The following is a 26,387-nucleotide window of genomic DNA, read 5'->3' as shown; positions in this document are numbered from 1 at the left end:
TTACCTATCTGTTTACTGGAAATCTTGGAACATGGTGGTAATTTCTTCTTTTCTTCTTTTTAATTTCATGTAATTGTTTTGGGTCTGGTTTTTTTGGTTTGTGTTTTTTTTTTTTTTTTTCCCAATCTGACACTGAAATGGGGCTGAGAGCAGCAGTGCTTCCAGAGCAGGGACAAAAGTAACCAGGAAACACAGGGCAAGAGAGGAGGGATCGACACCGAAACAATGAAATAGCCAAGCAAGGAAAGACTGAATGCTCAATAGCACAAGCCTTTGCAGAAATGCCTGGCTAGTGCAGCATTTTATAATCAGCTTCTGTGCCGGGCTGGCCTGCAACAGTAGTGTGATGGGGGAGGAATGCTTTGAATTAGCTGGATGCCAGAATTAATTCTGTCAGAATTCAAATGTACATGTATGTACGGATTTATAAATAAACGCTTGGAGCTGAATTCTGCTTTGCCACGCAGGCTCTGGGGCAGAATCTGGTCTGGCCTGGCTTTTTTTTTTAATTTAAAAAAAATAAAATGCTATGGATCTGGGCTAGGTTCTGGTGACTTTGACAACTTTCTGCGTTTATCTGCAACCCGTAGGCTCAGAAGATGCTGGTTTGGTTTGAGCAAGGGGAATGTCTCGGAGGAGTCACAGCTGCTGGGCTTCCTTGCAGTGGTAGCTGATTTTCTGCAGTGAACCGCCCTTCGCTGGTTGAGAAGATGGGGCAGATGCTGGGGGACCAGTGGGGAGGTGTGGAATGTGCAGGACCAGAGATGTTCTGCCCTTCTCTTTCCTCCGTGGAAAGAGGACCAATAGAGGCAGCCATCGCTCCTTTACTCACGAGAGCTACAGCCACGACGCTTGGGAATGGGAGGAAGAGATACCTGGTCCCGAATATGGAGGGAGGGACAGTTATTTACAGGCGTGAGACTGGATGCACGCAAGAGTTTTTACATGTGTCCCCCAGATGAACTCGGGGAAGAGGTTCCCGATCCTGAATCCTTTCTGATAAGGACAACTTCAGCCCGTTCTCGCCAGAGGATGGCGATTGTCCCTCTTCTGTCTCGGGATTCACTTGTGGTGGTAACATGAGCAAAGTTCCCGGCTCAGAACAGCACCCTGCCACTCTGCAGCGATGCCATCTATGTAACGTGCTTGAAGTCATCCATTTTCTGGGATGATGTACCGAACTGTTAAAAAAAAAAAAAAAGTGAATCAATTTAATTTCTCTGTTTCTTCTCTTCCCCCTACCTGTCCTCTCTCAATTTCTTGGGGTGTGGATGCTCTGGGGGGGCTGCCTCTGGAACAGGCTGGGGAGAGCTGAGCCGTGGATGGCTCCAGATGAGGCAGTTGGCAGGGAGTGACGTTCCGGATGGCTGTGTCTCTCTGAAATATGAGTAAACGTTGTCAGACCAGCCGCCTGAATGATCTGAGGCTCAGGGGGAGCTGATCTGCCCTTTCCTCCCTCTGCCTGCCTCTCCCTGTGCGGGATCCCCCGTTTGCTCAGCATCACCCCATTCTCCTCTCCCTGCCTTGGGTGTCCTGGAAGCTTCATCCTAGAGCCGGAGCTTTGGAGAAAGGGAAGGAAAATCCCCCATATCCTAATGGAGGCAGTGTTTTCCCTCGCTGTACAACAGCTTAATCCAAACCCTTGTTTGAGCCAGTTATTGTGTGGCTTTAAAACCCTGTCCCCTGGAAACCAGTTTCCCACCCCCTTCCCTCCCAATCGATCCTGATCGGTGGAGCCGACCTCCGGGGTTCGGTGCTCGGCCACACGCAGACACAGATCGATCGCACTGGGGGGCGGGTTGATATTCTTGTGGCAATGGTTTTTATTGCCGGTTGCGGTGGTGGTTGGAAAGTCGGCGGGGTTGGCATGTGCTGTAACGGGCTTGTGTGCGCGGCAAGAGGAGAGAGGGTAACGCGATCATGTCCTTCTGCTCATTATGCTCTTGCTAGCAGGGGGGGCTGCATCCCTCTCCCCATCCGAATCTGTGTGGAGCTGTTGGCTGTGCGCTGGAAGCTGGTTTTCCCTGCAGGTGAACTCCTCTGCGCTCAGACAAAGGGCTGGGGGTGCCGGTGCCTCTCTTTGTTCTCCTGTCCTGGTGCACCCGCCTCTGACTGCAAAAAGCCCCTTGAAGCGCGCCTGTCAAATGGATGGCACGCAATAAATGCGCCACGAGGTCTCTGTCCCTCTTGTAGACCCTTTGGGGATGGCGGGGGTCCATGATCCCACTTCCCTCTGATATTGCGTAAGCCCCTTAGCAATAGGGGTGGCTGGAGTTGGGAGAGAAATTACTGCAGCTTTCTTGCCAGCTGCACCGTGGTGGCTGAGGCCCAGTGAGATCTGTTTGGATCAGAGGTGGTTTGGTTGTAGGGGATGGGGATGGGATCTGACCCCGACAAAGGAGTGAGAGCACATTTGGGGTTATTTTCCTGCCTCTGCCTGCTGGCGTCCTGCACGACAAGGCATCCAGACAGGGGGTTGGGAATGATGCCTTGTATATCCTGCAGAGACCACCCCTCGCTTAATGCATCTCCTGAGGGTAAGAGCCCAGCAGGTAGAACCACAGCCTGTCCTCCAGCCAAGGATTTTGTAGCATTTTGCTTACAACAGGGTCAGTTTAATCTCTTACAAAAGGTCAGTTTAATCTCTGCATCAACCTAAAGTCTGGTTAGGGAAGTTGGTGTTACCCTAAAGTAGAGATAAGCGGAGGTGAGGAGACCTACCAAGGAGTTGGGAAGTCCATGGCAGCATGGGGAAGTGATCGTGGACACTCAGGCTTTCTGTGCTGGTACCGTGCCAAGCACGGACCCTACTAGCTGCCCCCACCCAGGCACTTCCTCCCTTGGTCCTCCCCAAGGCTGGCTCCTGGCTACCGTTATCATCTATGAGCACACATGGTACTAATCTCCATTTATCAAAGTGCTTTTGAAGCAATCTGATAAAACAATACCAAGATGATGAGCAAAAGTTAAACCTTCCTCTACGTGTTAAAACTGCCTGCTGGAGCCTTCCTCAGGAAATGTTCCTTCTTCCCAAAATGCAAGGCCCAGCTTTGCAGGAGAGAGAGAGAGAGAGAGAGAAGGCATCTGAAGAGGCATCCTTCACACATACGCTGCACCGAGTAACTGTAGACGTGGACATTTGTGGAAAACCTTGTGCTTCCTAAAAGGGGGAGGCTGGGAATGTCTGTCAGCCAGAGTGGAAGACAGGGGAAGCCAGGGGACTGGGAACCTGTGGGTCGGTGATTCCAAGTGTCTCCCATCCGTGGGCTGGTGATCCCAGGCATCCTGAATCCCTGCTTTGCATCTGTGGAGCCCATCCCTTGTTCTTCCTGGTGGAGGGAGCAGGCGTTAACATTTTGAAGGCCAAGCAGAAATCAGGAGCTGGCCCTGGGGCATGGCTGTGCTAACCAGCAGGTAAGGAGAAGCCTCCACAGAGCCAAGCTAGCAGCCGGGTTTGTTTATGGGTGCAAACTCGCCAGGGGATGAGGAGCCACTGGTGTTGGTCCCTCTGCTCTAGAAAATGGCAGCGTGGTCACAGCTAGAAATGGCTTCTCTGGTTGTACCTTGTGTGCTGGTACTGCCCCCCCGATCCCTGTGTGGCTCTCAGCACGTCCCATAACCTTTGTGTCTCCACTGCATCCTCTTTAAAAGAGGATAATGAAACTGAAAAGGGGAAGCAGCGGGTGCTGGAGGCACCTTGGACTGCCGGGCTTGATAAAGCACTGCTGGTCTGCTGGAGACTTGAGGAGGTGGACTTCTGAGTCAAGAGATTAAATGCCAGGTCTGTCTGCCATTGGACTTCCTCAGGGCTGCTCTAGCATGCGCTGAGCCCTGTGGAGCAGCAGCTTTGTGGCAACAGGACTGCAGAGGGAGGATCTGGAGGTTCTGATGGGCTCCTGAGCGCAAGCTATACCCCACTCCGCAGCGCTCACATGGGGAGGGGGCATCTGACGAAAGCTGCCTTGTTCAGGAATGAAGACTGAGCCTTCAATATGGCTTGCGTGAATCAGTGGGACCGGAGTCGAGCAGAGCGGTTCCCCTGGCTCCCCAGGAGGATGGAGCCGGCCAGGGTGTGAGCTGTCAGGCTCTGATCGCCGAGTCAAACCTGGAAGATAAATGGCACTTCAGGAGCCTGAGATCAATAATGTCAAAGGCTGGCCTGTAATCGGGCGAGATTAAAAACCAATGACAGGCCTCCTCCTAGGAGCAGAAGTCAGCGCATTGAAGGAGAGCAGTGGGGCTTGCTCCTTATGGTTATTCCCTGGTGGTGTCCGCATCCAAAACCCACCTTCCCAGGCTCCTCCTGCAACATCAGCAATTCCCCCCCTCAATCAACATCGACCAGATCCCGTAGGTTCCCCTGTGCCCAGCTGTCTACGCCAGTCCCCATGCAGCTGGTCCAGAGTGCTCCTGCCCTTGGGAGAGTGGTTGAGATGATGACGAAAGCAACGCAGCCTGGTGCTGGCTGCCAGCCGCTTTCACTGCTGGGGGTGAGAGAGACGGAGGAGAGGCTGAAGCAGGAGGTCATGTTGATGTGGTGGGTACCATGGTGTGCTGTGTGTTGTAAAGGTGCTTGGCTTTGGGGAGAGGAGTTTGGGAAATGAGGGCTGCAGAAGACTCTTGACTTCATCCTGAATGTGTTGGGTTTACCTGTTTTTATCAATTAACCGATGCCATGAGCATTTAGCCACCCATGGGCAGGAGACTGTCAGGCAGGATGCGCAGTTGTCCTGTTTTAGGGGTGGTGGTGTTTGAGCTTGTCACAGAGGGGCCTCTCTCCCAGGTGGGCGCTGGGCAGGGGACTGTGCCCTGTGCTCAAGTGTGCTTCCCCTGGTCAGCAGCAGCTGCAGCCTGGCTGAGGTGGATAAGGTGGATTTAATTTATTTGCAGGAGCAAATTAAAATAAGCTTGAGTCCCTTTTTTCTGTGCATCCATTAAGGGGTGCATGCTCCATCGCAGCTCTGCTGGGCAGGGCCACACTGGGGCTCCTGTGAAGGTCACTGGGAAATAGGATGTTGTCTCTATTTCCCGAGCGCGAGGGCGGTTAAAGGAGAAGGGGCTGTGCAGTCTCCTGCCGCTGCCCCTCGCGTGCATGTTGGGAGCTGGAGGTGCTGGTTGCCTTTGCCCCAGGCTCCTCTTCCCCTTCCTCCCCGCTCTCCACCCCTTCCCTGCCTGGAAGCCTGGCCTTTGTGTGAAGTGATACCTCCTGACATCAGCTGGGCGCTGCGATTTCCTCTGCAGCAGGGAGAGCAAGCAAGCGAGGAGAGGGGTGCCGTGCTCCCCAAGGGGTGACATATGGCCCTGGCCTCGCTGGAGCATGGAGCGGTGGTGCACAGGGAGAGGCTGCGTGTCTGTCTGGGATACTGCAGGGAGGTGGTTGCCGCCAGCCCCATCAGTGTGGTGGTTCAGTGGAGCTTTGCCTGCTTGTGCTGCTGGTCCTGAAAGCACCGTGCCGGTGTGTTGCTTCTTGCTGCCTGTGACTCCGATTGCTTCGGTGGCATCTTTATTTGACCCCTCTACGGATTCAGTATCAGGCTCTATACAGCTGAAGCTTGGGCAGTGCCGGCTGTAGGGTCTCGCTCCGGAGTCAGTGGCCCGGTGCCACAGGGCAGAAGCAGAGGAGCTCACAGCAAGGCAAGAGCAAGGCTGACATCTCCTGCAGCCGAGGGCTGCACCTGAACTCTGGGAGCATCTTGCTGTCTGTGCAAACACGTCGCTTTGGCAAGGGCAGGGCTTTGGCTGCAAGGGGGTTTGTGGGGCATGGGCTCTTGGCCGCTCCTTGGAAAGGGGCTAACACAACACATGGGAATTGGCCAAGTGCCTGCCGACAAGAAGCCGCGGCTGGCACCTTGCCAGGAGCGTGGGGGCCTCACGTCTCTTTGGTTCGAGACGTGTTTACTGGCTGATGTTTTGCAGCTGGCTGGCTGGAAACTACAGGTCCCAGCATGCTCCCTTGCGTGTCACCTGGCTGCTGAGCTCTGGTGGGAGCCTGATGCCACGGGGATTGTAGTCTGGGTGCTCACTGCTGCCGGGGTTTTGCTGTCGCAGGGAAGGGCTCTGGTTCAGTGTACCTGGGCAGAGCCAGGCTGCGAGACAGAGGGCTGGTCTCTGCCTCCTGCTTTCTTATCCTCCCGCCACCCACTTGCTCGATGCAAGACCAGGTTGGCCTTTTTACGTCACCAGGCTGGGGAGGGGATCTGGTCCTATTCTTACTGGTTTGCAATGTAAATATTTTGGTCCCGAGTACGTTGCTGGGAGCTGGGTGTCACGTTGAGGAGCGTGATTCATTCATGCTGTTGCTGCTTGGAGCACAATGAGGCAGCCTTGGGACCAGTCCCAAAGATTTCCTGTGATCGCGGCTGGTGGGGAATTTGGGATGTCACGTTTGAGTAAGTCAGAGCCCTCTTCGTGCGATTTCTGCAAGCCAAGAGTGCTGTGCTGTGCCATGCTGTGCCCAGGGTGTTCAGGACGTGCCACCCCCAAAATGCAGTGGGTGCGGGTGGCTTGCATTTCCAGAGGGAGGAAGAACAGAGAGCAAGGCTGAGCTCCGACTCTTGCCTTCCCCAGCTGCTGGTGTGTGGAAAAAGTTGCAGAGTGTAGGGCTTTGTGCCTGGTCCCAGCCAGCCTGACAAATAAAGATACAAAGCGATGCAAGTTCAAAACCTGCTGCACGACAAGTCTCGGTGGAGGCCCCAGCAGAGTTTCCCCAGTGGGGCCAGTGCTGCATGAGTGTCCCTGTGTGTTTAGCGGGATGTGGGACAACTCAAGGCAGGACACTGGGCGTATGGACCAGAGCAGTGGACGATGCCCCTCCGTCCCTTCCTTCCAGCACTGATGCTTTGCTGCCAGAAGGGACCTTAGCTCTCCCAGTTTGATCACTGGCGCAGGAGGGGCTGCACCCTCCACTCCAGGACTGACTCCCTCCGTCCCCCAGCACATGGCTTCATCCTCCCCATGCCGCTGAGAGCCAGGTGCGGGCTCTGCAGCACCCAGATTCATTCTGGCATCCTTAGTTAGACGATGTTTGTTCATGCTGCATTTTTCTTTTTGCTGGCTTGTTTGGACATGCACTGGTACATTCACGGCACTCAGGCAGTAACGTGAGTCTCTTTCCCATTAGGAAAGGGGCCAGGATTTGGGGGGGCTGGGAGGGCAGCTTAAGCAGTAGTTTCTGAGATATTTCCTTCTGCCGCCACACCCTGCATGAAAGAGCAATATCCGTGGCTTCAGCTGCTATCACAAGGCTCCGAACGTCTCTCTTTTAATATAGATTGGTATCATTTTGTATTTTAAAGTAAAAACACGCTGCAAGCTGCAGACAGCTGTCGGTTGGCAGCTTTGTTTGAACATCTGGTATTGCTGGGCTGCTGTTCAGCACGATCTAACTATGGGATTCATAAAGATTATAATCCGGGCTTTCAGATTCTCAACAGCCGCCTCGTGAAAAAAACAGAGGAGAGAGAAAACCCAGCGGGGAGGTGGCTGAGGGGTCCTTGGTGTTCAGCAGGTTGTGGTCCTGGTTGGTCCCCTCTTGGATGCAGAGCAGTGGATGGGCTTGCTGTACGTCGCCTTGGCTGCCCGCAGGTGCTGACGGGCTGCTTCCAGCCTGCAAAACGCCAGGCACTGGGGAGCTGTAGAAGTGCAAAGTCCTCTTTTTTTTTTTTTTCCTTTTTTCCCCCCGCTCTTTTTATTTTTTCCAGCTTGTGTGCTGAATCTGTTTGAGTCTCATACTCCTCTGGTTGGTGTCTGGCACTGGCAAGCTGAAGCAGCGGATTCTGCTGTGGCTTTCGGTAGATGTTTGTAACAGTTGTCTGCAGCAGCAGGACTTGCTTTCTTTTTCTTTAAAGTAAGTGATGGAGGAGCCAAGGCTCAGAGTAAACATCTCGGCATGTCAGAACCTTGTTTCCAAAATGAATGGGGTCCCCTTTCCTTGAAGCAACCGAAAGGTTGAGATAGCCACCTCTGTAAGCCCCATCCATCCCTCTGCAAGTCAGGCACTTTCCTTGGCACCTTTGAGAATTAAGCGGCCTCTAAGCCCCTAACGGGTTTTATAAATCTTGTTAGTTGATCTGCATTTTTGCAAAGCTCTTTGAATCCAGCCTATTGGCGCATAAGTCACCTTGACTTTCCTCAAGGCTTTGACTCCCAACTCACTTTCAGGCTCCATTTGTCAGCTGGAGGTGCGCAAAAAACATCCCCACTTTATTAGAAAAAAAATATCCTTATTAGAAAAAAAAAAACCTGCCTGAAGAAATCTAGCTGCGCTCTAGTTGGTGCAAGCCACTAACAGAGGTGTATATAAACCTGTTCTGCCCTTGTTTGTGTTGATTTAACTTACCAGGACAAATTAAAATAGCCTTGAGCGGTTGGAAGTTTAACTAGATCAGTTGGGAGGAAAAAAAATAAAATTATGGCCTTTAAATCAAAGCAGGGTTTTCTTTCTGGTGCTGCCTGAGCCTAGAGAGGGGCTTTGTGCCACCTGCGCAGCCGGACCCCTTGTCTCTGGGTCACCAAACGAGATGCTGTCGGGACGTGGCTGCGGGTTGTTGTTGCCTTTGCACTTAACGGTGCTTTCGTGGCTGGGACGCGTGGGTGCATGTGCGTATCGCTGCGGCTGCTCTGCTCCATGGCGATATCCAGGTGCCCCAGAAAACCTGCTCATGCATCCAGATCCTCAGACCAGGCTCCCTCCAAAGCAGAAATTAGAAATTAGGGGTGTAGGAAGCTGAAGGGGCTGTTGTTCAGAGCTCAGGTCTTCCTGTGGTGGGGCTGAGCCACGGTGGGTCTTTGGGCAGTGGAGAGGCAGCTCAGCCAGCAATGGGAGGAAGGGTGGAAGAGGCTGGCTGTGTTTCTCCCCTGCAGGGAGAAAGCTCTGAGATCACACAGGCCAGCTGGATCTTGAACCTAAGATGTTTATTTGGAAGAGGGAGTGAGGGTTTCTCAATTTTGCAGGGGCTGCAGATGGGGGTAGGTTTGCTGCCAAGTGATGGGAGTGGGTCTTTGCAGGATGGCTGCTTTTGAAGGCAAGGCATCCCGCCAGCCACAGTTTGGGGACAACTGGCTGGAACCCTGAGCTTGCAGCATGTTGGGAAGATCTTGGGATTCAACAAAGCTAGACAAGGATGGGGCAACAACAAATCAAGGCAGGATCGTGGGTGCTGCCAAAGCCTGTTTATTTTTTTGAGGGAGTTATGGAAGGAGGGACTCACAGATGATATGTCAGAGCAACAGGGCTTTTATGAGGAGCAGGATTTTGTGATTCAACTGAGTTTCAGCACTGGACAACCTGCCATTTCTGCCCAGACTGCCACCACTGGAGCTGGCAGAGCGCGTCTGAGCCAGTTTGGGAAGATGATCCAGCTGAAAAGAAACTGCCGGTTTTTTACTGGCTTAATTTTTCAGCTCAATCCATGGTCAGAAAGGGGCAGATGTATGAAAACAGAGACAGAAGAGGGAGGAAAAGGAGGTTAGGGCCCTCATAACGTAGATGTAAATTGATTGAAACGTTCAAGAAACCACAAGCACAGAGTATGCTGAAGGCGGAAAGGGCAGGACTTCTTACATGATCTCTTAGTCTCTGAAAAACTGTAAAATCTGGTGGATCCTAGTCAGTATAGCTGCAGGGCCCAGGTTTTATTTTCTGGTGTGGGGAGGAGGAAGTGCAAGGTGATGTTGGCCATTGGGGCCAGGTGTGTTTCAGGCGTTGGTGTCAGTCTGAGGTCCCAAGTGGCTGGAAACGGTTGCTCAGGGCATTTGGGTCTGGGTGTCTGAAACTTTCTGGGATGTCGCAAACCCCTGCGCTTTCCGGAGTGCCCCGGCAATGCCTCAGTGCTGGTGCTCCGGAGCCAGTTGCTCAAAGGGTGTTTGGTGCTGGCTTGTGCTGGGCAGGGTGGGCTCATGCTGGGTTCTGCAGCTGGAGCCCTGTGCCAGAGACGGCTCAGCAGCAGGGTGAATTTTGACACTGATTTATAAGCAGCCCCAAACCAAGACATTTTCCCCCTAAAACTGGAAGAGGGAAGGAAAAGAGCTCCTCCCTTGCATCTCTGATGGCAGAGAAGATGCGGACCTTGTCCTTCATAAACACGGAACCGAGCCTTGTGACTCCTCCTGGCTCACCTCGCTCCTAGGCAAGAGCAGTCTGGACTGTCCTCCCTCCCAAAAGCTGGCTGGGGAGGGCTGCTGGCCAGCATCTGCATCCAGGCCTGGTCCAGGATCTCTTCTCCCTCCCTTCCCAGCAGAGGGAAAAAAGATTTCTTGAGCTCCTCACTGCCGTGAGGGTCTGGTCACACCTGCAGCCACAGCCCCAGCAGCTCTCAGAGCTGGTCTCTCTGTCTTGCTCCTGCACCACCCAAAAGCATCTGCTGTCCCCGTGCCACCAGGACACAGCACGGGAGCACATTTTGCCCAGCTGGGTGCCATCTCTCCTGGCGCATCCGGGGCATGAGGCAGTTGCACCTGCCAAAGGCCCGGCGTAACCGAGGCTCATCTTTGTCCTGTGGAGCGAGTGGCATCAGTTGGACTTGCCTGGCTGCATGCTCAGTGTGCAAACCAGCTTCTCCCTCCACATATTCATCTTCCCAGTGTGTTTCCAGCTCCTTTCTCCCTCTCCTCCCCACACTGTGAGGGAGGATTGAGCCCCAGGTCTGTTGGAGGCTGTTTGCCCCACTTTCACTGCCTCTTGCTGGGCTTTGCACAGGGTCAGATCATCTGACGCTGGCCCATGATCAGCATGGCCTTACTCCTGCCCTCCAACATGCTGCAAAAGTGGTTTTGGTGTTTGGAGAGCCTGGTTTGGGGGCACATGGCTCATAGTGGCCACTCCGTATCAGGAAGGCTCCTGCCTCCAGGGCTGGTGGGGCTGCTGGCACCAAGGGGATGATTCTGCAGCTGCTGGCCTTGTCTCCTTGCTCTTTAATCCCCCTTATCCCCCTTTTTTCCTCTTCATCCCTGCTCAGGGGACACTGACAGCAGTGGTAGCCAGGCTGCAGCTTGAAGTTGGGACCTGAAAGCAGCATGGAGAGCCCTGGCCTCCTACCCCCATTTGTGCAAGAGGCACAAATACCGCAAGTGGCCCCGCAGCAGCAGATATGGGGGGGGGGGGGAGGGGGGGGCACAGAGAGCCGGGGAGGCAAATTAACATCCTCAAGGTCCTTCTGAAGGTCGATTTCCAACAGAGAATAGATCCCCATTTCCTGGCCTCTAGAAATCCCGCTGCTGGCCCCATGCAACACAATGCCTTGTATTTTCCCCTTACTAATGAGTTCTTCCTTTCTGCCGGGTGTAAACAAGGGGAAGAGCCGTCCCAAGCTGCGGGCACTGGCATAGCCCTGCGGAGGTCCGGGATCTGCTGGTGTAAGGCCGTGTGGAGGAGCGTGGTCTGCCGTGCGTGCCGTCCTGGGGTGCCACAGAGTCGAGGGCTGACCTGAACACTGCTGAGCAGCCATGAGTTACCAGCTACCATGTGCCAGCCAAGCTGTAGGGTTGCCCTGTGCTGGGTTGGGCACTGGAGATGGGACTTGGGCCTTTCGTCCAGGATAGCCGATGGAGATAGGACTTAGCTTGATGGTTTCTCCTTCTCAGTGTGTTCAGGAAGGCTTGGAGACCAGGCAACATCTCGCAGGAAGACAAGGACAGGCAGGAGGCATCTCCACCCACCCTGGGATGAGAACAGGGCAGAGGGCTGCTCTTGCAAGAGGCACACTGCATCCTGTTCCCCCAAGTCGGCACTGGGTGTTCAGCTTCCAGCCCTTTTCCATGAAGCACCAGCTCCCCCAGTGCTCAGGGGTCCCTTGATGCTAGCAAAGGGTCTCTTTGATGCCCGTATGCTGCGTGGCTGTGGCTCCCATCCCTTCCTAGCAAGGGCAGCTATTAATATCCCGGAGGCTGTTCCCCTCCCATCTTCCTTCCCCTGCCAGGGATAAACCAGCCCAATCTCTGCACAGGGAGCACCATGAGAAAAGCCAAATCCCAGAGTGGCAAGCATGTGCTTTGGGCTGGCCCAGGGAGGCAAGGCCTCCTGCTCTGGCCCAAGACCTCCCCTTCTGCCTGGGGCTTACTGTAAACGTGTGCAAGATGAAACCCCAACCAGAAAACATTTCCTTCCTGTCCCTGTAAGCAGATCAGCCTCCTGCGAGTGCCGTGGGGGCTGCGGGGAGTTTGAAAGAGCTGCTTTTGCCTGGGTCTGGTCAGCAGGAGAGTGTGGGGGTGGGAAGAAGGGTGCTCCAGGGGGTTCGAGCTGTGCAGCTGTCCCCTCAGGCTGCAGCGGTGCAGGATCTCATGGTTTGAGGTTCTGGTTTTGGGCAGCATGAGAGTGCCATGCCCCAGAGCCGCCTGGTGTCAGGGCTCCGGTGTGGTGGCTGGTGGGGGATGCTTTCAGGAGGGATGAGAATAGCTCGTTGCGTGGGTTTTTTCTCAGAAAACCGGCCAGCCGATGGCAGAGCGGGGCTGGGGAGCGGAAAGGCTGTGAGTGGGAGGCGCGGGGAGGCGAAAGGTTGTGCTCGTCGCCTCGGCCCAGGGCTCTCGCTGCATTAAAATTCAGTCGCTGTGACTTCAGGCCTGTCTCCAGCAACGTGCCGGGACGCGGGTCTCAATGAGGGCCCTTGATCCCAGTCCCTAGGCTGAGCTGCAGGTGTCTGGAGCCATTCCCGCGACAGGCATCTGCCCTTCGTGGCTTCCTCGCTCCGGTTCCACCTTCTTCCTCCTCCTCGCCCTTCCTCCCCCTTGTGCTCTGAGCTGCTCCCTCCGTTCTGGCTTTCCGGTGGCTGCAAACAATGTCCTTATTCACTTGATGGCTGGGATTTGGCGGCGAGGGGAAGGCCCGGGCACAGAGGAGAAGGAAGGAGGGAGGCAGGGAAGCGAGCGTGCCTGCCCTGGGCCAGCCGTCCAGCTGCGGTTAAAGGCACTCTGTGGGGCAGTCTGGCTCTCTGCTCCCCCTGCTTTCCTACGGGAATGAGGGCTGTGTGCTTTTGTGGTTTGTCCACCTGCCCTCCTGTAGTACCCTCCAAACCCACAATCAGCAAGCATCCTGCAAGTCGGTGTGCAGGGACATGGTTGCTCTTGCCAGAAGAACGGCCCTGAAGGACGCACAACCCTTATTAGACATCAGAGAAGCTGCATGGGCTTCATTTTCCCTGTGAACACAGTAAGGCTTCACTGCTCCCACTCTCATTTAAAGCCAGAGCTGGTCTATGGGTCGTGGGGCACCTCTCTGGCTTTGGTGAAGCTGCCAGGCCCCATTCTGATCCTCTGGGAGTCCAGCAGGGGCTGACAAGTGCTTGAGCCCGTGGGGAAGGGATGCCGCAGGCTCTCCCCTGCCAGCTCACCCGCAGAGGCACACAGGGACCTTAGTCGTCCTCAGAGCAGGCGGAACCTTGGGAAATGTCGTGGGATTTTGCTGCCCCGGTGCCGACCCCAGGGCCATGGGCTGCTTGGGGGCTTCAAAGGGGGTACAAGGGGCGTGCTGGGCTCCAGGTAGGACAGGGCCACAATCCACTGTTATCACGGGTTCAGCAGCGACCGCAGACTTATCTGTGTCCTTTGGGAGAGGGCAGTGGTGAGACTAGCCCGAGACAAACCAGGGAGATATCTTGCCCGGAGATTTCTCCTTGCCTGGGAGGTCTCAGGTGGGTGCGAGCTCCTTCCGACACCCCAGTGCCCCCTTTGCAGTGGTAGGTTGCCTGGCTGGCTGAGCTGGACCTGCGCTCATAGCGCAGCTGAGGCTTGTGGTGCTGAGCCGTATGATGACTCTCAGATGAGAGGCCTGGATGCCCTGTATCATCCGAGTTGTTCAACTCTTTGTTACCATCTTTCTGTCTTGCTGCCGCAGGCATTTAAGAAGTTCTGCTGTGTTGAGGTGGCCCTTTCCCCCGGCAGACGTCCCCCTGTGTCCTGCCTGGAGGGATGGACGTGTCCCACACTGGAGCTGCCGCTGGGAGTTGGGGCTGGTGCAGAGCTGCCCACGTGCAGGTTCGGGGGGACAGACCGGGAGGTGCAGTAAGGTGTACGGGAGGCGAGGGTGCATTCCCCCGTGGTGGTTTCCTCCCAGCGCTGGGTGGATAGTGATGGTCAGCAAGCCTTCCCCCGGCATGATCCCACGGGGACCAGCTCTGTGTGTCCTTCCTGGAATGAAACCTTGCAGTGCTTGCTTCGCTTGCCACAGAGACGACCCTCCAAGTAGCGTTTCTCTCCCATTGCATGACCTTGGTACCCCGAACCCACCTGACTTGCCACTATTGCTCCCCAGGATGCGGCCTGCTCTGCCGGCAATGGAGTTCCTGATCAGTGAGCAAAGGATAACCTCCGCTTGTTTCTCCTTCCACCTTCTGCAGTCCTGCTCCTATGTGGGGTTGATGCCGACAGTGCGTTTGCAGAGAGCCTGGCCAACCCCCTCCTAAGGCTCAGCTTCACCCCCTCATTCATTTTTTCCATCAGGAGAGGGGAGATGACTTCCAGCTCCAGCAGAATAAACTGGTGTCCAGCAACTAGCCTCATCTCGCTGTGGCCTGCGGAGTCGGGGTGGACCAGCCACTTACCCCAGCCGCAGATTAACATACTAATTAATTAGATGTTTTGACTCTCAGCTGTTGTTGGAATACAGAGCAGTTTTGGCGGCTGTTTTGCAAACTGGTGGCATGTCTTGGAAAAGACAAGCTGGAGTCATGGAGTTGCTCAGAGCCCGGGAAGGGCGCCTGTGTGGAGGGAGCTGCGGTTCTCCCAGCATCAAGGTCATGCATGAAATACGAGAAATTACCCTGAGAAATTCTGATCCTGGAGGAGGAGGAGGAGGAGTTCATGACTTCAGAAATACCAGATTTGGGAGGGGATGGAAGAGGAAGGGATATATTTTCCTTTTCAAAATACCTAAGGAATTCAGTCCGTGCTGCGGAGACAATGAGATTTCGCCCCTCAGTGCCAGAAGGGGGTAGTTCATGCCCATGTGTCTTGTTAAGGTTTCAGTGGCTGTGGATGAAAAGCCCTCCCATCCTGGTGCAATCCCAGGCACACAGAGTTTTTAAATCGCCCTAAAATCAAGAGAGTGGCTCAAATGTGATGTTTAAAGAAAATGCTGCATGTCGCTGTTTCTCTGATTTCTGTGGCTTTAGGTTGGATTTCAGTCACTTTTTCCAGCTGTGAGGGACTGTTAAATTAATTTATATATATATAAAGTTGCATATATATTTATTTATGTATATATTTGTGATTTCACATAATTGTATGATTCCAGGAGCGGAGCACCCTGAGGTTTGTTACAAAACACAAAGGTAGTCAGCTCCACCACAGCAGCTGCAGGGCGGTGGGAAGGGGACAATGGTATGTGCATGTCCAGGGCTGTTCCATCTGTCCCTCGGGGTCCCTCACACTGGTGGGGCTGGCAGGGTGGCCTCTGCCTGCCTGACCTCTTGCAGTAATGGGAAACCCTGCTTTTCCCTGTGAGAGCATCCCAGCAGCATCAGAGGGGTGAGCAGGGACTGCCTCGGGGTGGCTCCACATCAGATGCCTGATGCATACGCTGGGGCGGGATGGGGATTTGGCCTCTGTGCCCCACAAGCTGTGAGTCTTGGATCCCATCCCATGTTTTTGCCCGGCTCTGCCTCTGCTGGTAGCTGGGGGATGTAGGCAAGGGGAACCCAGCTGCTTCCAGGGACCCTGCCGGACTCGGCTGTCCTCCCACTGGGCTGGTGCGGGGTGGATCTGGCTGCTTGCAGTGGAGACGATGAGTCTCTGCTGACAGGGAGGGAGGTGTAGGGAAGGGCTTGGTGCGAAGGCTCGCTATGTGTTTTGGCTCTCCAGTTTGGAGAGCGAGAAACAGCCTGTGCTGTGAGACCTGCCCTGGCCCTTGGACTCCATTGACCTCCTGCAAGCAGGGCTGCAGGATGACATTGGGTGGCTTTCCCATCAGTCGACTGTGGTATCAGTGTGGAAATTCCAGCCTGTGGATGCTGGGGCAGGACCCAGAGCCGGGTGCGCTGTGCTCCATGCCAGGCCCGTGCAGAGAGATGTTGCAAACTGTGTTTTCAGCCAGCAGTGCCTGGGAGCAGGCCGTGTTGACATGCACCTGCCGGCGCCACTGCCGGAGCAGGCTGCTGCCTGCCGCCTCTCTGCCCGGCTGCACGGGGCTACTGCCCGCCTGCCCCCCAGCGCTGCCTGATGCTGGACCCCTAAAACTCCAGCTGAGCCCCCAGAAGAGCCACCAGCAGCCTCAAGCCTTGGCCCAGCTGCTGGTGCAGGACCTGGGATGTGATTCCTGCCTGCGCCCTTGGCTCTCTCTGTGCAAGTGGTGTTGCACCCGCTCTCTGGAGCTCAGTTCCCCCCTGTATTTAACCCGGGAGCAGGTTGCAGCCTCTGTGCACCGCAGCAGTGCAAATAACGACCCTTTTATGATGAAAGAAGGAGATTTTTAGTGTATACATCGAATTTTTCTCTGTATGGACGCTCCCACCTACTCAGCTGATCTTAAAAACAGCAGCAGCAATGCCCTTGGATGCTTGCAGGCGCGTCTGTTTCTGTGCGCACGCGCCAGCGAACATCCCCCCACGCCTGGGGGTCCACATCGTTGTTGCTGCCCTTCAGACCCTGTTTCCGTGGATGTGCTGTCTGTGTGTCCGTCTGTGTGTCTGTGTGCGGGTGGGTGCGCACACGTGTGCACCAGGAACGCATGTGAGTGGGAAGCCGGGTTTTTTTAGCTCCTCGTTGTTATTGGTGATAGGAGCCCAGCGGCAGCGAGGCTGTAGGTGCCCGAGACCTTAAGAAAAACAACGGGAGGGAGGAGGCTTCGCATTCCTGCTCTCAAATTGAGTTGGAGGTGACAGCCTTTCCCTGCAATGCAATTAATCCCAGCAGCGCCTCTGCCACCCTCCCCCTCCCGCCTCGTCCAGGAATTAATTACTTGATTATAAATCCCCGAGCGGCGGTTTATAATAGCAATAATCCCCTCGAAATTCATCCTCGCTGCTGGTTTCTTCCCATCTTGCCCCTGTCGTTGAGAGCCTCTAACACTGTGTCTCCATGCCAGGCGAAACCCTTCTCCTCACCCACTGGAATGGTGGCTTTCCCCTGGAAAAAATTTTTGCCTGGGGAGGAAGATTAGGAGTTGATTTTGAGGGGCGTTTTGGGAAGTCCTGCCCCTGCTCGCAGGGACGGAGCCCTTCTCTCATGGGTAATGGATTTCATCCTGGCCGGGGAAGCACGCAGGAGTGAGGCGCTCGCGCCGATAGCTGGGGATAATGTTTTGTCCCAGTTTTTAGGCTGATGGCCCAGGCCCAGCCCCAAGAAGTGGGAGCTGGGGCTGGCAGCGTGGCGGGGGGAGGCCCCGTTCCTCCTTTCTCTGTCCCTCCCGATTACACTGACACTGGCTCTGGGGCTTGGGCTTGTCATGGAGGCAGGGAAGGGAGAAAGTGTTTGGAGTGGCGTACGGGGGGCAGCGGTGTCTCACAGGAGCCTGCTGGCGATGGGTGATGGGCCTTGTAACAGTGCTGCTGTAGTGGGAGATGAGCCTCTCTGTGTCCCCCACAGGATCCCCAGGGCTTGGCAAGGGGCTACCCCCATCCAGGGGACCCAAATCAAGGTCCCTGGCTGATAAGGCAGCCCAGCACACATAGCCCCTCTGCGTGGCTATTGAAATAGCGAGGTTTCCACTTCCACCAGCCACATGTGGGCTTTCAGCTCAGCGATGGCATCCCGCTGGGAAAAAGCCCTGTCCCTTCCAAACCACGTGGGCAGAACCGGTGCAGGCAGCACCGAAGCTTCCCGATGCTTGTGGCCACTGGGCTCTGACAGCTGCTTTGCTCTCCCATCTCTGTAGAAGATGCTGATGAAGCAGCAGGACCGCCTGGAGGAGCGGGAGCAAGACATCGAAGAGCAGCTCTACAAGCTGGAATCAGACAAGCGGCTGGTCGAGGTAATTGGTGCTTCACCCTGCTGCGGCCAGCCCCAGGGGCTGTCGCCCCATGGCATGATGGGGACAGGCTCCCACGGCATAGGGGCTGGGAGGAAACGCAAGGGGAGAGTGACTGGCTGGACTTGTCTCCATTCCTGTCCTGGCAGTCATACTTTAGGGAGATGGAACGTGTTTGGGGCTGCCCTACAGCCTTGTGAGTCCTGGGGTGAGTTGAAAGGCAAGGAATGAGGCTGTCCTTATATATCAAGTGGCCCTCCCTGCCTCAGCTCAGCACAGCCTTCCTCAGCCACCCTTTTCAGCCCGAGTGGGAGGGGAGGGTCTGGAGATGGGAGATCCCCAAGTAAACCACTGAAATACCCAAGAGGTGGAAGAGATGCAAGTGGGTGTTTTGCTGGGGCACAGGTAAAACAGGATCAACTCATGGTCTTTAAAGCCCCTCGGCCTCCCAAAGCATGGAGGGAAGGGCTCTGGAGTATGACGTGACCTCAGCCTGGGGTGGGGATAAGGACAGGGATGAGGACGAGGATGGGGATAGGGATGGGCATGGGCAGGGTTTTCAGGGCAGCACACTTGCCTCAGTGATGCGGCAGGTTGTTGCTTGGCATCAGCTTTCCAGAGGCGATCTCCACCTAGACCACAGGGGGTAGGTCCAGGGGATCTGCTGGATTAGCCAAACCTCCACAGTGGCCCTGCTGCATGCCCGGCGTGTAGAAGTCCCGCATGGCAGCTGATGACAGGGTTTGGTCTGTGTGGGTGCTGCAGGAGAGCAGAGCTGTGGTGCAGCTCTCGGATCACACCCACCCCTGCTGGGGAAGAGACCCAGGTGTCCTGGAGCATTGCTGTGGAGGTTGAAGGGTGCACAGGGGCCAACCTTGCTCTTCTCTCCCAGGAGAAGGTTAGCCAGCTGAAGGACGAGGTGCGCCTGCAGTACGAGAAGATGCACCAGATCTTGGACGAGGACTTGCGGAAGACCATGGAGATCCTGGACAAGGCCCAGGCCAAGTTCTGCAACGAGAACGCAGCCCAGGTCCTCCACCTCAACGAGCGCATGCAGGAGGCCAAGAAGCTCCTCAGCTCTGTCCAGGTCATGTTTGACAAAACCGAGGACATCAACTTCATGAAGGTGAGATGAGCTGCCTGTGCCAGGGGTGGCCTGGGAGACCACAGGGTTGTCTGGATGGGGGCCACAGGGAGGTCTGGTTGTGCGGGAGCATCAGGGAGGTGTGGGGCATGGCGGGGAGTGGGCTGGGGACACTGACAGGGCTAGCTGATGCCTCCAGAGGTCTCAGCAGTGGGAGAAGGCAAGGAGGAGCGGGCAGGCTCAGCGCTGGCCTCGGATAAGGGCATGCTGCAGCTGGAGATGGCGCTGGGGCAGCCCGTGCTGGGGTGAGAGAGGGCTTGTCATCCCTGGGCAGCCTGTTCCCTCCTGGGAGGCCACAGAAGGTGACACTGAAAGGGGAGGTGGCCACCAGAGCAGGGACTGTCCTTACTGACTAGAGCTTCTCCTTCCCCTCCTAGAACACCAAGTCTGTGAAAATCTTAATGGACAGGTAAGCACGGTGGGATAGACGTGTTCGAAGGGGAAGCGGGGCTGTCACGGGGGTGGCAACAGCACGATGTCTGGAGGAGGAGCAGGGCCAGGGATGCTGCAAGGCCTGGGAGAGGCGTGCTCTGTGCCTCTGTGTCCCTCTCTGGAAGGATTAGAAATCCTCTCCTGCAGCCATTGAATCAAGTCCTCCCCTTGGACTGGGGGAAAACACAGTGGTGTGTTTGTGGAAGAGCAGAGCTGGGACCCAGCACCCCAGCCAGGGTGGGGCCAGCTGGGCTGGGGCACAGTGTTCAGCTCTGCTCTCCTCCTCCTCCCTCCAGGGCCTGGGGTTAAAGCCAGCGCTCGCAGAGCCGGGGCAAGCTGGGGTGGTGATGCAGGGGGGATACAGGGGCTGCGAGGGTGCGTGTTGGCAGAGGACATCCCCAGCAAGGCTGGATGAGGAAGGTACTGCCACGAAGTGACTGACCCATTGGGGAGGGCAGGCTGCCCACTACACTTGGTGCTGCCTCCCTGGGGAAGGGGTTCGACCTTGGGAGGGTGCCCAGGAAGGGGCATGGGGGCTTCCTGACCCTCCCTGGAGCGTGCTTTGTCCCTCACACCACTCCTCTCTGCCCACGGTCCCCAACAGGACCCAGAACTGTACAGGTGGCAGCCTGCCCCCACCCAAAATCGGCCACCTCAACTCCAAGCTCTTCCTGAACGAGATCGCCAAGAAGGAGAAGCAGCTCAGGAAGTTGCTGGAAGGTGGGTGAAGGCTGAGCGGTGCTGAGGAGGGGCATGGGTCCTCACCACCTCCTGTATCCATAGCTGGGTATCCTGCAGATCCCAGTACAAGAGGATTGGGAGAGCTCTTGGGGTGCAGAGACCCCTGGGAACCCCTCTACAGTCGGTGGGGCATGGAGGCACCGTGAAACCAGATCCTGGCTCTCCCCGGGACATTTCCTTTGGCTTGGAAATGGCTGTGTTTTGGGCTGACACAGTGAGGGGGGCTGGCCATCAGCAGGAAAAGTCAGTGAAGAGATGGAAATGAGTGTGTGGGCAGGGACAGCCAGCGGCCAGTGTGGTACTGCAGCCCCTAGCCCACCCCTGGGAGCAGACCACGTCCTGTGGAGGCTTCCTCGTCCTCTCTCCTTGGGGGATTTGGGTTTGTCACCCATCTGTCCTGCTCTGATCCTCTTACAAACCATGGTCACGAGCTGCTCCGAGCCTGCCGGCAAGGTGCCAGAACGGAACCTGCAAGTTCTCCTGCGTATAGCTGTGTGCCCAGTTGTCCACTGGTGGGACGGGCTGAGGGACCCTGTGCTTGCGCAGGGCTGGAGCACGGGTCTCGGGGCTTCACTCCAGGTTTGGACCGGTGGCTGGAGTACCACAGAGCTTTGCTGTGCAGTGCCTGACATGATCCCTCTCTCCCCTTCCGCAGGTCCTCTGAGCACCCCCGTCCCCTTCCTGCAGAGCATCCCCATGTACCCCTGCACCGTCAGCAACTCCAGCGCGGAGAAGCGCAAGCACTCCACCGCCTTCCCCGAGGGCAGCTTCCTCGAGCCATCGTCCGGGACTGTGGCAAGCCAGTACATGAGCCAGGGCGCTTCGGCTGGCGAGGGGCAGTCCGCACAAGCCATGGTGCCTTGTAGCTCCACGCAGCACATAGTTGGACTTCCCAGCGGCCCGCAGCCGGTGCACTCGGGCTCCGTCTTCAACCCATCTCACTACCCCAACACCACGTCATCTCAGCAGTCCGTGCTCTCCCAGTACGGGGGGCGCAAAATCCTCGTCTGCTCCGTGGATAACTGTTACTGTTCCTCCGTGTCCAACCACAGCGGGCACCAGCCCTACCCGCGGTCGGGGCACTTCCCCTGGACGGTCTCCTCGCAGGAGTACTCCCACCCGCTGCCGCCCGCCCCTGCCGTCCCCCAGTCGCTCCCAGGACTTGCCGTGAGGGAATGGATTGACGCATCCCAGCAGCACGGGCGGCAGGATTTCTATAGGGTCTACGGCCAGCCGTCGGCGAAACACTACGTCACCAGTTAACCGTCACACTCTCTGGAGAGTCCCGTTCGATGACACGTTCGGAGAGAAAAGTCTGGTTTGGTTTGGCTTTTTTTTTTCCCCTCCTTTTAAATCAAACCCAATTTTTTCCCCATCTCGCACCCCTCCAGGATTTTGGGGAGGGTTGTTTCTCATATTTCTTTCTTTTTTTTTTTTATCCTTTTAAAATTAAATAATATTTTTTTTTCTTTTAATTCCTTTTTTTAATTTAATTTTGGAAAGTCCTTCCTGCCCCTCGCTGGGAAAAGACGAGGGAGAAATTACCAAGAAGAAATTGATGGGGATTTCAGTCGGGCGACTGGGTCTGTGCGTCGCACTCTTCCTCGCTCCTCTCTGCCTTTGGAAAACTTCAGAAGGGACAATGGCACCTTCTCTCTTTCCATTTCTCCGAGTTCATTTTTTCTGGTTTGGTTCAGTTTTTCCCCTTTCCTCACCCCTCTCTTTCCCTTTTTAAAAAGAAAAAAAGAAAAAAATCTATCATTGATTCAGTATGAAACGATACTTGTAGATTTTGGGTTTGTTATCTTTTTTTTTTTTAAAGGCTGATTTTTTTTTTTTTGTGTTACGAGGCCACTTCTTATGCATATTGGCATTTTTTTCCTTCTTCTTTCAGAGATTTGTAAATACACAATGGCAGGAAATTTAATGCACAAAAAAAAAAGGGAAAAGAAACTTTAAAAAAAAAAAAAAACACAAATAAATAAATAATAAAAAAAATCTGTTCTAGTTTTCAGGAGGGGAAGCGTGGACGAAATGCACCCCCCCTCCTGCATATCGCTGATGCAACTTCCTGTAACAAGCACTTTGTATAAAAAAAAGTGGACTTCCTGCTATGAGGCACAGGTATTTATTCTGTAACCGATTTTAGAACACACACACACACAAAAAAATATTCAAATAAATGTGATCACTTAGTGCAAACGCCTCGCTCTGCTGCAGCTCTTCCCCCGGGAACGCCAGCTCTGGTGCGAGGCTCCCACCTGCTTTCGGAAGTGACCGCTCCCCGGGGCCCGTGGTGCCTGGCCGGATTTTTCCGGCAGGGCTGTTTTGGAGGGAGTAGCTCGGGTCTGGGTGGCAGTGGGTCCCAGCTGGGGAGGGGGTCCCCACTAGCCCCCGTCCCATGTCCCAGCCCCACAAGGAGGGGTGCCGGAGCCGTGGCGCTCCGCCGGCTCCCTCCCAGCCAGCGAGGATGTGAGTCAGGCGTGGAGCCAGCCGGGCTGCATCCTGCCCACGGCTTCCAGAACAATCCCCATTGTGGCATGGGGATGGAGACAGCGGCTTTCCTGCCTCCGCCGGCATCCACCGTGCAGGCCACGCTGCAGCCCCGGAACCCAGCCCTCGAGGCTTTGTCCCCAGTTGAAGCCCTGCTGCCCTGTGGGGCTCTGTGGGTGTTGGCAGCATCTCGGGCCGATTCAGGGACCCTCTGTGCTCAGCCGAGGCTGGGAAGGGTGAGGAGGAAGCCTTTGGCCAGGGCTGTGGCTGTGCAGGAGCGAGCTTTTCGTCTGGGGAAAATGGGGCTGACCTCATAAAGCAGAGCAGCGTCTTAGAGGCATTAGGGTTTTTCCATTGCTCGTTTTGGGCTTGGCTTCCTTAATTTTTTTCCTGGTTGCAAAACATCCCTAGTTTTGTTCCGGTTTGGATTCCCCCTATGCTGCTTCGATGGGAAACAGGAAGGGGATTGAGTCTCAGTGAGGAGAAACCAGGGGAGCAGCGGGTCCGAGGGAGGGGGACCCTCGCACCCCGCTGCCCCCATTCCACCCTGAGGGAGGTGGTAGTGAATCCCTTGTAAATCCCCTTCCAGCCCCTGTGCGCTCCCAGCCACTCTCCAGGTCAGTGCCGCCCCACGCGCAGGGCACAGAGGCCACTGGCTCAGCCCCACTGCCAGGCTCTTCCCAGCCCCATCCTGCTTAGACGCTTTTCAGGAAACACCCAAAACGTTGGGATATTTGGGGGTTTGCTTCTCGGCCATGAGCAAAGCTCCCCAGGATGGCAGGAGGGAGCGGGATGCTCCCAGCCTCTGCTGCAGGCACCCCACGATGCCACCCCCCGTGGCCAGCTGCCGGGGGAAAGAGCCCTGGTGGTGACTGGGAGATTGAGGCAGGGGCGAAAAGTGATGTCCCTCTCCATGGAGGGGGGCCCAGGATGCACAACCAGGGCCACTCCCCACCCCAGAGTGCTCCCCAGCCACAGCCCCTGTGCCTGCTGCTCCCTTTGCCCTCCCAGCTGTTCTCATCATCATCCTCCTCTTCCTCCTTGGCACAGCTGCCTTCTCCGGCGCGAGCAGGCAGCTGCCAGCCCCAGGCAGGCATTAAAGCACCTGTCTCCTACAGACAGGATCACCCTGCAGGGTGGCCCTCCAGGGGCTTGAGACATGTCCCCACTGCAGGCCACCCTCGCCCTGCACCTTCCTTCACTGGAAGGAGCAGCCCCAAATCTCCGGGTGCCCCTCGCAGAGCCCGGGTGCCGCAGCCCCTGCAGCCCCGCAGCCGGGAGGACCCCACGTCCCGGCTACCTGCAGCGTCGCGCCCTCAAACCCTGCGCGTTGCTGGTGGCGGGGAGGGAGGCGGTGGCCCCCCAGGGTCACCCCCTGAGCAGGGAGAGGAACGCGTGCCTTTGGCCCGGTTGGGCTAACGGTGTCCCGGGAAGCGCCAACACTCGGGTGCACAGCGGGGCTTCATTGATGGATGGCTCTGTCCAAGGGTGGGAAAAGTGGGGGGAGCAGAGGCACATCCATAAACAGCTCGAGTTGTGAATGGAAAGAGACGGATTAGGAGCCGGGTGAAAACATGTCACACGGCGAAAAGAAAAATGAGCAGCTGGGCCAGGCCAAATTGGTGTCTGATGAAGGACGTGGGGCCTGGTGGAAAAGGATCCCGGGGCCGTGGTGCTGCTCAGGGAAGGCTGATGGGGAACAGCTGGAGCCGGACACACACATGTGGCAGAGCAGGGCGAGGGGAGAGGTGGCCACTCTGGCCACTGCGCTCAGGTCATGGGGCCATGGCTTGTCCTCTGAATCAGTGCCTCGAGAGGGGCTGAGGCTTCGTTTCTAGGTTGATCCTGGGGAGGGGGTGGCAGCCCCATGGCCCATCCCTTGGCAGGGATTTACCCGGTGGGGTTCAGGCTCTGCTGTGCCCAGGGGTTCCCAGGTGGAGGAGCCACTGCCTCTTTCTCCATTTGCATACATGTAAATAAGCAATCAACATAATGAGGGCAAATGCAAACCAGGCTTTCCGTTTGCAACCAAGTCCTATTTTTAACCTTGGAAAAAGGTTTCGGCAGGAAGCTGCAGGTCCCGCTCCGGTATCTGTCGGCACGTCCAGCTGCATGGGTGCTCGCACCGATTCCTCGCCCTAATGCGCTGCTGACCGCATGGCCACCGTCAGTACTCGCCGTTCTCCGCTCCCGTTACCCAAGGAAACAGAAATCTCACATCTTTGCAGAAAGACAGACACCGCGACATCGCACCCCGGCTCGTGGGAGCTTAGTCAGGCATCTCTCCCACCGGCTGAGCCCCTGGGTCCCACTTCAAGCTGGGGCGTGCGCCTGGGGATCCCCCCTGGCACCCCCGGAGTGAGGCCCCATGCTTAAACATGAGGGGTATATTTAGACAGCGTCAATTTAAGTTCGTACATCAACCTTATAAATATGAAAGCTCATCTCAGCGAGATGTTTAAGATACCTCATCAGCCCTTGGAAAATATGCAGGAATATTAATTAGCCAGATTTGAGTATTATCTCTTCATGAACAAATGAAGAGACTCACTGCCTAAGACGGATCACTGGTGGCTTGTTGGTTTGGGGTTTTTTTTAAGAAAATTGTATTTCTAAGGTGATTCACTCTTTTTAACCCAAGGCCTGTGGAGGGCTCAGGGGATGCAGCAGTGCCAGGGCCGGGCAGGGTGGGACACCTCAGGGTGCCCCTTACACGGAGGGGCCCCAGTGGCTGGTGTTTTACACTCCCAGATGGCTGCAGTGCCTCTGGGGATGGAGGGATGGGGACAACAGGGCTGGAGCCCTGCCCTGGCTGCAGCAGCCCCAGGCCCAGGACGGAGGCAAAAAGTGCAGCCTTAGTTCTTTAAAAACTTATTTTCGGCTTCTTCCTCTCCCTCCCTCCATCCTCCCATCCCACCCTCCTGCTTTGCTCCCCCCAGCTGCTTCGCTCCCTCCAGCCAGGCCAGGACGGGAACTTCCCGGTTGCTGTAGAAACCCAGATGAAGGACACGCTTCAAACGAAAATGCCAAACAAGAAATGGCTTTGTGTGCGCCCGGACGGACGCTTTTCCTTGCTGGGATGCGGTGCGGTGACTTCAGGGCCCTTCTCCAGGGCACCCTGTGTGGCTGGGGGGGGCTGTGGGGCCAGCAGCGGCTCCCTGCCAGCCCCAAAACCTTGCGTTCAGAAGCAAGCAGAGGCTGGAGGTCCCTGGGGAAAGGGCTTCGAAGGTCTCTGTCCCCCACGGGGTGCTTGGAGCATCGCTGCACTGCGGGATACAGCAGCCATTAGGGTTTTGCCATCCCTGCCAGCAGCTCTGACACCATCTCCCCACCTGATCTTAGGGCTGAGGCACCCCTGAGACTGCAAGAGGCATAACCACCTGGTTTGCAAGATTTTTGGGTGGTGGAGCAGATTCCAGTTTCCAGGGCTGAGCAGGGGACAGCCCAGCTGGAGGTGGCAGAAGATGGGGACACCAGCAGAAGCCTCGAGGTCCAGGTTGGATGGCCAAGCTGATGGGCCAGGTGGCAGAGCCGTGTCTTACGGGTGCAGGGAAGGGGCTGCAGAGGAGACAAGTCGCGACAGACCAGCCGGCAGCCGCTGCCACCCCGGATCCATCCCTCGGCCCCCCCGGCGCGTGGCGGCTGGCGGGGCTGGGGCGGCGCGTGGGTGCGGGGCGCTGCCGG

The 26,387-nt window shown here is 56.1% G+C and overlaps 1 protein-coding gene across 2 annotated transcripts in view; it reads left to right on the top strand.

The window, feature by feature from the left end:
* The window catches only part of TRIM8 (tripartite motif containing 8), a 28,107-nt gene extending 6,634 nt beyond the window's left edge, over positions 1 to 21,473 (top strand). Inside the window, exons 2-6 of one of the 2 annotated variants that reach the window (XM_086616773.1) lie at positions 17,801 to 17,896; positions 18,786 to 19,019; positions 19,415 to 19,446; positions 20,074 to 20,189; positions 20,866 to 21,473. In XM_086616773.1, coding sequence (XP_086472899.1) covers positions 17,801 to 17,896; positions 18,786 to 19,019; positions 19,415 to 19,446; positions 20,074 to 20,189; positions 20,866 to 21,473 — 1,086 coding nt within the window. The remainder of the gene's footprint in view (positions 1 to 17,800; positions 17,897 to 18,785; positions 19,020 to 19,414; positions 19,447 to 20,073; positions 20,190 to 20,865) is intronic. The other variant, XM_086616774.1, reaches the window with a different exon arrangement.
* Positions 21,474 to 26,387: the final 4,914 nt, after the last annotated feature.

The sequence above is a fragment of the Tauraco erythrolophus genome, chromosome 9, assembly GCF_009769465.1.
Source record: "Tauraco erythrolophus isolate bTauEry1 chromosome 9, bTauEry1.pri, whole genome shotgun sequence".
NCBI classification, from domain to species: Eukaryota; Metazoa; Chordata; class Aves; order Musophagiformes; family Musophagidae; genus Tauraco; species Tauraco erythrolophus.
This window is presented reverse-complemented; position numbering and strand designations above follow the sequence as displayed.